The 13,495-nt window shown below is 37.7% G+C and overlaps 1 protein-coding gene across 1 annotated transcript in view; it reads right to left on the bottom strand.

The window, feature by feature from the left end:
- Positions 1-2,224: 2,224 nt before the first annotated feature.
- Positions 2,225-13,495, bottom strand: part of LOC145988849 (muscle-specific protein 20-like) — a 76,889-nt gene continuing 65,618 nt past the window's right edge. Inside the window, exons 3-5 of the mRNA XM_083124085.1 lie at positions 7,514-7,643; positions 6,743-6,863; positions 2,225-3,493 (exon numbers count right to left, since the gene is read on the bottom strand). Of these exons, the coding sequence (XP_082980211.1) occupies positions 3,302-3,493; positions 6,743-6,863; positions 7,514-7,643 (443 nt within the window). The 3' untranslated portion in view covers positions 2,225-3,301. The remainder of the gene's footprint in view (positions 3,494-6,742; positions 6,864-7,513; positions 7,644-13,495) is intronic.

Here is a 13,495-nt window from a genome sequence, read left to right as displayed (position 1 = left end):
AGTTGCTCAGAAATGTGTTTTCGGAGTAGTTCTTGAAGAAACGGTTGCTGATGTTGACATAATTCAGGTGGTCATACAAAAAGTGATAATTAGTCAAGAGTTATAACAGTTGGATCAGCCGGACCCTGTTACCGAGTGGTTAGCACATCGCGCTGCGACGCCAAGGGTTCCGGATTCGAATCGGGCTTGGTTGTTTGTGAATGTCCATTCATCAATTTCATCATTTCATCGCTCATCACCATCTTCGCAAATTAGCCAAGAGGCACAAAACGCGAAGTAAAATAAACTAAATCAATCAATCAATCAGTTGGATCAGATGTAGATTTGCTGGTCCCGCAGTTACACTGGCCCCGAAGTTCCCTGTCTTTTACAGTATCCAAAGAGCTCATTGAATTTCACCGAGATGTTCCTAGACATCTGTTTCCTCATGGGCATTAAATGGCTTCTTTTTCTTCTTTTTATTTTTTTATTTTTAGGTATAGTGGTGTTGGGAAGACAAAAGCAGTAGAACTTGTTATCATCTGATGCAAAATCAGGCAGCCACCTTCAGTCAAGGAGGATGTTCTGAAGACGAATTGATTGCGAAAGGAAAAAATGTTTATTCTGGTCTTCCTTGGATTGAGTAAATACAAACATCTAGATGAAGCTCGTAACTTCAGACCCATAATTCAAACAAGCAAATCATATTAAAAAGCTCATTCTGATTTGGATGAGCTCCCTCCAACTGCCTCAGCAGCATGTCAACATATTTTCAGGGCTCACTTACAAATGCAGACATGGTTTGGAAACAAACTAAAACATATTGACTAGGGATGAGGAAAAAAAAACTTGGCCAAGATTTGAAACCAATGACAACCTCGTAATCTGTTCCTCGCGGTGGCTTTAGTGGCTGCAGGGCAGCTTGTGGAGACATTTCTTTGGTTGCCGCAGACCAGGATACAGCTGCACTGCTATGTGCGAGCACTGCAACAGACTTTCCTGCCAGAATTCTCTAGTGTTTGCTGCCGAAAATTAACTAGATTTTGAACATTAGATGTAGAATATCATACACCCTTCTAAATAGTGTGTGTATGTGTGCATAAGATGAAGAATATTTTCAAAGAGGACTAGACGTGTTACACTCTGTCCCGGGAAACTCTGGAGCAAGCAAACATAAACATGTCCTCTGTGCAGGTAGGACTCAAGAGGGTCCGACCAATGAGTGCATGGAGGGTAAACGCGGCTGCAGCTACCAGCTGTTTGCAGTAGCGCGAACTCCTTTGTTCCGTCCACTCGCTTTATCCCATTATCTACCATTGTGCGCGGCACTGCCCCACAGATTCCCGGTACAGAGCGTAACTAGGCTACGGAAAGGTATTTGAAACAATCATGTGTAGAGTTCAACAATTTGAGAATGGCAGACAAGAATGATATTTTTCTGAGGTAAGTAATGCAAATATTTGCACACATGTTATTTTAATATTTTCAAAAGAAGACAATAAAAAATGTATATTCTATCTATCAACGTAACATGGGCTACTTTGAAATGCTACAAAATATTAAAATTATTGTTTAAGTGTAGCACCTATGAACAAAGGACATCAAAATGTGTGCATTCAGTACGTTAAGAAACTCAATTTTTGCGGTAGGCAGCGAGAGTTGGGGAGTGCACATTGTGAGTGAAAGCGAGCGCGCGCTTTCAAATTTTACTCGATACACGGCACATTTTAGTAGAAATCTTGTCATTATTGGTATCAAATTAAATATACTATTATACTCTACAAGTTTTGTTGGGATAATTTTCAAATATTATCATTCGTAACGAAAATCCAGTTCCAAAAAGAAAAAGTAAGTATAAAAATTTAAATTTTCTTTCATTTTGTCTTAAAATTACCCAAAAAACCATTGGAAATATTTAAAACATAAAGGGGGCTAAATTCATAGAGAATAATATTGGCACTGAAATTATAAAAAAGTACGTCCTGATATGACCACTAGTTTCAGAGATATGCATGATTTCTTGAAACGCTGCATATTAAATGTTCAGGGGGACGTAGAGAAGCGGAATTTTGGGAAAATACATCTCTTATGATGACACCAAGATTCAGGTTTCCCCTAATTATTTCCGACAACCCTCCATTTTTTGCCTTCGTTGTCTGGGCTATAAGGATATTGTATCATTCTGTATTTGATTACACCTGAAAATGCTCTTGTGTGAACATACAAGGTCAAATAACAAGACACGTAAATGTACAAATTATAATTTATTGCATACGAAAATATTTGTATCTGAAACTGTTGAAAGTCTAAAACACACATGCTAAGTTCAGAAATGCGGAGCGCAGCGTTATTTCCTGTTTAACAAATTAATAACTATTTGACTAGAGGTTCTCTCTCACAACAATCATGTGTAATAATATAGAATTTAAAGACCTTGTGGAATGATTAATATCCGGTCATATAATTTGTACAAAGCTTTAGAACAAAGTTAAAAAATGCAGCAATTGGACACTTATCTACACTTAATATCATCTTTGTACCTATCATGTTACAGTTCAGCTCTACTTTGTTAGAAATGTATTTCGACATTGACTAGACTAGTCTCAAATCGTAAATTTAAGTGCAAGGTCTGAAGGAACATTTCTGAATGGTTAAGTTAATACAAGCATATTGTAATTGTAGCTTTCTAGTGTAATTTTCTGCAATAAAATATATTCCTACTACATTTCATTGAATATTCCTGCAGGATCCTTGCACTAAAAATAAATTCGGCGCGTTGTTTATTGTCGTTCGCTTTTGAAAGTATCCACTTTGATGTTAACTGTAGACAGTCTTAACTGGAGACGAAGGAATATATTTGAAGTAATCATTGTTGAAGTAGCTAAGAATCAAATTTATATGCGTGTTTTATACATTATGGACAGTCCTAAAACAAATCGTAAATATCTCATTCTGTTAATAAATAATAAATTGATAACACAATTATGTAAATACACACACACACATGTGTAGATTGTTTACAAATATTGTACATTCTAATGTATTTTTTCACTGTTTACAATATTTCAATTGGTCTAAAATTCAACGGCAGATCCCCCAGCCTTGTTCAAATGTTTAATTATTGTGTTTTTACACATTGTATATAAATTATGCATTATAATAAAATATCCCAATTTATTCTATACATTTCTAGAGACATGTTATTGTAGACGAAACATGGACGAAATTGATAAAGTTTTTCTTTTGTAGTTACACAGGATAGTGTAATTTGAGAGCACATATTGTTCCATCTTCAGTTAAAACTGCAGCAAGAGCCAAGGACTTATTTTCCAAGAAGAATCTTCCTCGAGGCTCCGAAGTTCTGTCCTGATTGGCTGGCTCCCTTGTTGGTGCCTGCTTGGAGACCAATGACGGTCTCCCCTGCCCTCAGTTGCTCTTCTGTCCACTCTCTCCTGTGCTCCTCGGATGGCCTTGGACCAAGCCATGGGCCACGAAATTCGGGATGTTTGTAAGCCTGTGGAGATGATAGTCAATTAGAGAAATAACCTGAAAGAAGATTCTGCAAATCAATTTGTTGATTGCAACTGATTGATATTTAAGAATTCATGTGGAGATGAAGAGATACGATTTAGTGTTCTCAGCATTACTTTTAGTCTTCATATAAAGGTCAGTCAGTAGAAAACAGGCCACCTCCTTAGTGGCGGCCTGGTGGTCTGGGTCTATGGGTGTGCACCTTGGCCTCACGCCCAGAAGAAGTGTTGTTACTCCCACCCAATTATTCCCGCCAGTTTCTGCTAATCGCATTAGTAATCCAAGTTATGACGTACCTTTCCCTGATAATGAGACGATAGCAGAGTCATGTTTCATGAACATCTATAAAAAATAAGGTTTATTACAAATTCGAAATACCCCAGTGGTTTCTTTAATCGATCACGTGAGAAGATGTGTTGTTTGGTTCTTTTCGAGACCTGTAGAAAATTCAGCATTGGACGACCTGACAGAATCACTCAAAACGCTATACCGATAAACTGCCATGGCTTGTAAGGGATAATAATATCACCAGTATTTTGTGTAATTACTGTGTTTTAATAATGTATACGAGGGTCACTATTTATATTTTGAGCCTAACAATGAAAAAACAGGAATTTGGCATTGAAAACTGCTTTATTGTTTTTCGAAGTATTCTCCTTTATGGTCAATACACTTTTGCATTCGTTCGAATCATTTGTCAAAGCAGTTTTTCCAATCTTCTTGAGACGCCTCCATAATATGGTTTTCGAACGCATCAACGGCGTCTTCCGCCGACGAAAATCGTTGTCCACGCAATTTATTCTTGACATTCGGGAACAAGGAGAAGTCATTGGGTGCCAAATCAGGACTGTACGGCGGATCAATTCGATTTTTTGACTGTTCATAAAGTCGGTTGTTAGACGAGATGTGTGACAGCTGGCATTGTCTTGATGAAGAATGATCCGACGGCGTTTGTTTGTTTTCCATATTTGACCGAAGACCTCTGGCAAACAAATTGTTGTGTACCATTCATAGTTGACCGTTCTACGTTCCTCTAAAGGAACAGTTGCCACATGACCAGTTTTCCCGAAAAAACAGGCGACCATTTGTTTCGATGTGCTTCGAGCGCGAACAACTTTTGTTGGATTGGGTTCATCTTGAAACACCCATACAGTCGACTGCTGTTTACGTTCCGGCTCATATGAATATATCCATGATTCGTCACCTGTTACAATCTCATATACGTCTTTTGAAGCACCACGATTGTATTTATTGAGCATTTGTTTGCACCAATTGACGCGAGCATCTTTTTGAGTTTTTGTCAAATTGTGTGGGATCCAACGAGAACATACCTTTCTCACAGCTAAATGATCATGCAATATTTTATATATGCTGGTGGAACTAATGCCTATGGTTGCCTCAATCTCACAGTATGTCACATGACGATCTTGCAGTATTAGGTTTTGCACAGCATCAATGTTTTCTTGAACAACAACTGATTTTGGACGACCTTCGCGAATCTCGTCGGTGAGCGAATGGCGGCCACAGTTAAATTCGTTATACCAGCGTTTCACAGTGGCAAAGGATGGAGCTTCATCGCCAAATGTGGAAGTAAGTTGATCGATGCACTCTTGTCTTGGTAATCCACGTCGAAGATCGTAAAAAATCATCGCACGAAAATGTTCACGAGTTAATTCCATTTTATTGTTGTCGCGCAATCTCCAAGGCAACATAAACAACACAAATGAAGCTATTGACAAAACATTTGAAGTACGTTATGGTCAATAATGCCAGACGATTCCGTGCAAACGTCAAATCGCGCCTAACTTCAATCAGTGTTGCCAAGGCTCAAAATATAAATAGTGACCCTCGTATTATACTTCTTCAATGTAAATATGTCCCATCAGAATCCCAAGTTTAATGCCACATAAACATAGTGCCCTAAGCTTAGAGACCAGAATCCGGCTATACAAAACTCTCATAAGACCAATATTGACCTACGCGGCTCCAGCATGGGCACACGCAGCACGTAGCTATATCCACCGCTTACAAGTGATCCAAAATAGAACCTGCAGAATGATCTCCGGACATGAACGGAGCACCAGGATAACCCAGCTGCACGAAGACCTAGAACTCACACTATTACCACAAGTAATCAACTACAAATGTCAAGGATTCTGGGCTGCGATTCCCAATCATGTGAACCCGGCAGTACGCAACATAGCCTCCCAACCAGTCAGAAGATACACATACGCCATGCCTAGACCATAATAATATACCTCACCATCCAAACAAACAGTCTACAGTCCCCAGTCCGAAACTATACTGCAGGCTCCGTCAGCAGAAGAGCACTTGGACGAAATGCATGATGACAAATTCCATCACTCTCAAGTTAAAAATCCAAATCAGGAGTTAGGGGCTTGGCCCGATACTCCAAACATTGCACGTCACGTCAACTTCGGACTTCGGACTTACACGGCCTCAGAGTCTGTACCAGTCCGTAGTTAGAGATCGGTTAGTTCATCGAACTCTCCAGCCTAACTGTTGCCTATTTTTGGGGGAGCAGGAAAAGGTTTTATAAGTTCTTGCCTTCACTCCTCTCACCCAACAGGTCGTTAGGTGCCGGGGCTTGCCCCGAGTTGATACCTTCCTGGAGATGAGGCCTGCTCGAAAAGGTTTTATAAGTTACACGGTCTCAGACACTCAGACAGTTGCCGACTCTCTCAGATACTCCGATACAAGGCTCGTTGAATTGAGACAGTTTCTTACTGAGCCAGATGGATGCACAGAGAATGAGCGCCGTGTCTATAGGTCCCACTGAGTAATAAACTGCTGGGGTGGGTTAGCGCTATTCTAAATAGTGCGGTCGTAGCTTAGATAAGATGCACATTACTGAATGAGAGGACGGCGTAGAGACTTGCGTAATAAACTGCGAGAGCGGTTTAGCGCTATGCTAAATAGTGCGGTCGTAGAGTTTGGGGCAAAAGACAACATGGAGCAGTTGTTAATGGATTGTAACGGAAAGATGTATATACGGAAAAAGGCAGCGGTGTAAATAAAAGTGTACATAGAAGAGATATCCGTGACACGTTTATATTTACAACATTACACATTACTCGTACTGTCCTAGGTTCGAATCTTAATATTTTTTCCTCGTCTCTAAAAATTAAACACACTCTAAGCTTGAAATGAAAAAAATCTGACTTTTTGATTGAACTAACTTATTAAAATAATAGTTTTAAAAGATACTCACAGTTCTCCCTACAGCAAATATCGTCATTGTGACTCTTGCGATGTCCTTCTTGTCCCAGAGGTCGACCGACTGGAACAGATCCACGTCTGGAACTCCGTACTTCGAGCAAGCCTTCTGGAACCTAAAAAGCGAAGAGAGCACATGGTGAACGTGTGCGAGTGAAGAGTAAACACATACAAACACAAAACAAGACGATAATAATAGCCTTAAGTTTGGACAATAAATAATAAAGTGCAGTCAGGACAAAATTGATATTGTTAGGGACTTACTGAGAAACACGCTAAACTTATTGCAAATTACACTTTATCATGAAAACAACCTTGCATTGTGTATTGGCCAACTAAAGAATTTTACTATTATTACTTGTGTGCCAAACAAGGAAAATAAATTTCAGGGCGTGTTTTAATAATCCCGCAAGAACGGGAAAAGGAAATCGGTAGGGATGGAAAAGGGTGGATATATCTTGCTCAGGATAGGGACAGATGGAAGGCCTGTGTTGCAGAAGCCTTAAACCTTCGGGTTTAGGAAGGCTAGAGAGTTAGTTAGTTAGTAAGAACGGTAATTTTGTAGCGACTGTACGTACAGACGAGCCAAAATCATCATCTTAATCATCATCATCATTTTCTACAGCGCAATAAAATGTACATGTTAATTTTGACAAGAAAAAACACATTAACATTGAGTCAACCTTGTCCAGATTTTCTTCTTGACTTTGCGGCTAACATGCAAGTTATTAAATAAAAATAAACTTATGTGAATTTATATTCTTACTGGCTGATGTTATCCATCATCTTGTAGTCTCCTCCTGATACGTTGATCTTCTGGATTATACCTGGCTGAAGACGGTTCATCAATTTACACAATAGGATACCATCCCGTAAGGCTTCCTCGTAAGGTAGATCTGTAACAAAAGTCACATAACAGCAATGTAACCTAAGAAATCAGCATGAATAATTTGATCACTGCGAGAGCTTACTGATTGTAAGCTCTCACCTCATAGATGGCAGACCAATCATCGTAGTAGCTTCTGCCCTCTTGCGAAGGAGTTTGGAAATTCTTGCACGCAGAGGGATTGATAGTTCTCGCAATAAAATGCAGAACACCACCTTACCCCTGAACATTTACTGACGCTGAAGTAAGAAAATGTGTACTTCATTCACCTTTTAAGGAAAATTTTAAAAAACTAAAAAGAAAAATGTGACGATTTATATATCATCTTTTTAATTTTAGAGAACGTCAGTATTTTTTGTTTAGCATTTTCCCAAGTTATCAAAACTCGATTTTGGTGGCGGAGTTGTTAGCACATCTCGCTAGGACTAGGGTTACCAGATCGTTGTAAGGGAAATGTAGGACATGCTGTCCCAAAATGTAGGACATTAAGTCAAAATGTAGGACGCAACACATTCTCAATAAGTAATACATATTTCTATAGAACACGTTAGGAAGTAGTTGAAAAATAACACTTTTCAGTTTTTAAAAAAATATTTCCCAACGAATGTTTAAATGCAAAATTTCAAAACTTGCAATCATACTAATCAATGCACCTCTTACTACATGATTTAAGTGGTACTTCTCAGAGGAGACAATTTTTATCAAAATTTCAGGTTTAGTCTAACTATACATTGATGTTAGAGTGGACAGTCAAACTCGTTGAAATTGTAGGAACCAATACCAAACATTTTACAGACTTTATGAAAAAATAATTTCTCTCGTGAGTCTGTTGTGCTGATGGTAATGAAAGTACTCTCTCAACATTTGAATTATGACCTGTAATGGCAAACAAATATTCAGCAATTACTGTAATTTAAAATGGTTTAATCTTGGGTAGTTTTTAGTTCAATAACAGGGTATCTATCAAAATAATACATCCAGAAATCTTGTCTTTTTCTGGACGTTTCTAGATCCTACTTAGGTAAAGTTGGAAATTAGTAATTAAGAAAATAAGTATTTATTTAATGAAAATCCCTTCCAAAGAGCCAGTTAAGATGAAATCTGAAGCTGAATTTAAGAAGAGAACTACATCTGCTATTTCATATTAATGCATCCTGAACTGTGTTTGGCAGACAAGCAAGGCTTTGGTGTTTGGACTCACAGCCAGTATAATCTTATGTGGGGTTTGTGTCGGTTGTCCCTATTGTCACGTACACAAACTGCGTTGCTTTTCTTTGAAATAAAGGACCATAGATGGCAGCATGCAAGAGGAACAACGGTTATAAAAGATGCTGCATAAATAAGTTTGGAAAGTGGGTAAGAGATGGCACCACCCAGGAGAACTTATACGATTGTAAATAGAGACAACGGAAAGAGCAGATGTGATGAAATAACGATTGTATATATTAATACTAATTATAAGGAAATAAATATATAAGTTTAAAGTAATAACAGGATATAAATAAGGAGAAAAGGGGAATGATCATTCAATAATGACATAAGCGATTAATATACAAAAGTAAAGAAGTCGAATTGCAATTTCGATTTTGGGTCTTTTACAGTTCCCACGAACTTAGAGTTTCGTGTGGCTTTTGGGTTGTTTTTTCCCAGGTGTAGCGCCATCTCACGGCAGCACCCAAGCACTTTTGGAAGCGCATACATTGTAGCTCCAAGTTAAGGTTAGCGCCGGCCAGGCGGCGATCTTTAACTAACCCCTTTCTTCTTTGTTTGTCTGGGAGATCGATTTTATTAATATTTCCGTCAATTTGAAAAGATCGATAAAGAAAAGAAAGAAGAAAAAGTACACAATATGTATTAATTGCAAGAAGAAGCAGCCTTAGGAATTATAAAAGGAAGAATCATTTATTAATTATAAGAAGAAGAAGCCTTATAAGAAGAAGCAGCATTATTAAGAAGAAGGCAATTTAATTATTAATTGCAAGAAGAAGAAAATTCATTAATCAGAAGAAGAAGATGCCATACTGATTATAAGAAGTAGATGCCATATTGATCAGAAGAAGATGACATATTGATTAGAAGAAGAAGAGGCTACAAGAAGAAGATGCTATATTAATTATAAGAAGAAGATGCCATATTGATTATAAGAAGAAGAAGCTCGAAGAAGATTGGTTAAAATTAATAAAAAAATAAAAGAGAAAATTACTGTATGAAAAGACTTCAAAAGATATGTAATATTTGTACATGATTAATCAAGAATATAGGACGAATTGTACCCTCAGTAGTGGGTTAAATCTGTTGTTTCTTTCAATATATTTGTAGCGTTAGTAACCCTGATCTGTACCCAGAAGTATCTCATTGTTTCTACCCTGTGCTAAGCTGGCAGATGCTTACGCGAGGGACGTGGCACTATATGTTTATGACTATCCATTCATCCATCTTATTTTAGCATCATTCATCCTCATCTTCGCGATTAGCCTATGGGGCAGAAAAAAGTGAAGTAAAATAAACTAAATCAACCAATCAATAGCAAGAATTTTTGACCACAAGAATAATTTATTGCCTTTTTATTGACTTCTTGACCTACTTGTTGATTTCTTTACTTTTTCTTGACTTCCATGACTTTCTTGACTGGCACACACCCTGAAGAACTTTGTTCTCTATACTCCTGCTTTACAATCAAATTATATTGAATAAGAATGTTCAACACCTTGTTCCATCAGTATAAACCCTAAGGCAAGAAATTCTGCTCAGGCATTGAACAGTGACGTTATCAGAAAGTGGTCCCAAGACTTCCCCTCCAGGGAACACCACCTTAAAGTAGCACTGACCGTGCGGGCGGAGGGGTTTGTGTGCTTTGCTGAAGCTGAGAGCTATGCCAGTGGTAGAATCTACCGGCAGGGTCACCCATGCTGGACAGGTCTCAGAAGAGAAGCCAGACTAAGGTGTTCTACAACGTCCCATCTTTACCATATCCTATCCTAATATTCCTTCCTAGTCCCAAATACTGCTGCCTTGTAGTCATAGAGGGATCTATAAAGGCTAAGGGAAGAAAACCCTAACATAAAATTACCTGGTCCTCCAGGTTGGGGGTTGGCGTGAGGCTGACAACCTTATCCGGAAAAAATCAATCGTTCAGAAACCACAACTTGTGCCTCGGAAAGTGGATAAACATGATGACGGACCAGCTAAACGGATAACGGACATGAATATGGCCACGTGGAATATAAAGACAATGCTAGCTCCAGGAAAGATGCAGGAGGTAGCACAAGAAATAGAAAAAAAAATGGTATACAGATAGCAGCAGTACAGGAAATTAGATGGGTTGGAACGGGCAGAATAGACAAAAAAGACTTCACAATGTTTTATAGTGGAACAGAACAAAGGACAGGGCAGAGAGGTACAGGCTTCATAATAACTAAGGAAGCAAGAAAAAGTATACTGCAGTTTGTGCCAGTATGTGATAGAATAAGCAAGCTCAGAGTTAAAGGATCATTCAGAAACATAACAATTATAACAGTGTATGCACCTACAGAAGACAAAGGTGATCAAGAGAAAGAAGAATTTTATGATAAGCTGGAGGAAACATTAGAAGAAACACCTAGATATGATTCAATTATTATCATGGGAGATTTTAATGCACAAATTGGCAAGGAGGATAGGAGAAAAGGAATAAGTGGAGTCTATACCTTACATAGAGAAAGCAATAATAATGGCAATCTACTCTATCAGTTTGCAATTAGAAACAAAATGATAATAAAAAGCACGTGTTTCCCACATAAAGATATACATTTGGGGACCTGGAGATCCCCAGATGGAACAACAACAAACCAAATCGACCATGTTTTGGTAGGTCACAGATATTGCTCCTCAATCACAAATATTAGAAGTTGCAGAGGACCTAACTGTGACTCTGACCACTTTCTTTTGAAAGTAAAAGTTCGAGAGAGAATAAGAACAACACAACAGACAGAAAAATTAAAAATAATAAAATGGAATATACAGAAAGGGAAAAAAGAAGAAATCAGACAAAGATGCCAAGATGCAATAGCTCAAAAAACACAAAGTTGGACAGCAGAGGAGAGGAGCTCAACCGAAAAACACTGGGAGAAAATACAAGGAACTCTAAAAGAAGTAGCAGAAGAAATAATAGGAGAAGATAAACAAGTAGGGGAAAAAATGTGGTTCGATGAGGATTGTGAGAAAGTAATAAAGGAAAAGAACGAAGCTAGACAAAAAATGATACAAAGAAAAACGAGAGGAAATGTCGAAAGGTATCGAGAAAAAAGGAATATAGCTAATAAAACATGCAAACAGAAAAAGAAGGAGATAATGAGGAAACAGCTGATGGAGATAGATGACTTGAGTAGACAAAATGAAACAAGAAAAGTATATACCGCAATCAAAAAAGTAAATAAAGGATACCAACCAAAGGAAATTGGCTATAAGGATAAAAACGGAGCAGTGATAGGAGATCAGTATAGAAAATTAGAGAGATGGGCAGAATATTATCAGGAACAACTAGGAAAAGAAGAGGAACTAGTGGGAACAACAGGAATAGATGGATACAATGAGGGAAACATTGAAGACCCACCAACAATGGAGGAGATAGAAATAGCAATTAGAAAAGCGAAAAATAACAAAGCACCAGGAGAAGATGGTATAATAATAGAAATGCTAAAGATGGCAGGACTGACAATGAAAATTGAAATCCATAAACTCCTGGAACGGATCTGGAAAGAAGAACAAATGCCGGAAGGATGGAAAGTTGGAATAATATGCCCAATACACAAAAAAGGGGATCGAACGGAATGTAGTAACTATAGACCAATAATGCTGCTAAATGTGGTGTACAAAGTCCTTACCAGTATTATTAATGAAAGACTGAAGAAATACACTGAAGCTATAGTAGGAGAATATCAATGTGGATTTAGACCAGGCAGGGGTACAACAGATCAATTATTCGTTATACAACAGATAATTGAAAAACACTATGAATATGCAATAGACCTCCTAATTCTATTCATTGACTACAAAAGAGCATTTGATAGTATAAGGAGACCCGAACTGAGTAGAGCTATGCAAGAATTAAAAATCCCCATCAAGTTAATAAATTTAATAGAAATGACAATGAAACAGACCAGAGCAAAAGTGAAAATAGGAAATGAAACAAGTAGAGAATTTCCATATTACAGAGGAGTCAAACAAGGAGATGGACTGTCAACCACACTCTTCATACTAGCATTACACGTGGCCGTTCAAAAGGTAGATAAGAGAGGATCAATTTTTACAAAGAGCACTCAAATATGCGCATATGCAGATGACATTGCAATAATAGCACGAACAGGAAACGATTTAAAGAAGACATACCAGAGATTAGAAGAAACTGCAAACAGGTTAGGACTAGAAAAAAATGTCAATAAAACAAAGTACATGATTGTTACCTAAAAACCTGACAAATATAGAGAGGAAAGAATAGAAATAAATGGGAAGGAATTTGAAAGAGTCAGGTCATTCCAATACTTAGGGCTGACCATAAATGAACAAAATAAAAAAGATAGCATGATAAAAGAAAGGATATACATGGGGAATAGAGCATATTATGCAAACATGCAATTATTAAAGAGCAAACTAATAAACAGGAACCTCAAAATTACCATATACAAAACGTTAATAAGACCTATAATAACATATGGTTCAGAGACATGGGTAATGAATAAGATAGAAGAGGAAGCATTCCGCAGATTTGAGAGAAGGGTGATACGCAAAATATATGGACCGGTTAATGAAAATAATTTCTGCAGAATAAGAACTAATGAAGAAATTAACCATATACTAGGGAAAGAGGATATTGTGAGATTTATT

This window comes from Lepisma saccharinum, chromosome 6 (assembly GCF_977018435.1).
Source record: "Lepisma saccharinum chromosome 6, izLepSacc3.1, whole genome shotgun sequence".
NCBI classification, from domain to species: Eukaryota; Metazoa; Arthropoda; class Insecta; order Zygentoma; family Lepismatidae; genus Lepisma; species Lepisma saccharinum.
The sequence above is the reverse complement of the archived record's forward strand: the minus strand, read 5'-3'. Positions and strand labels throughout refer to the sequence as shown.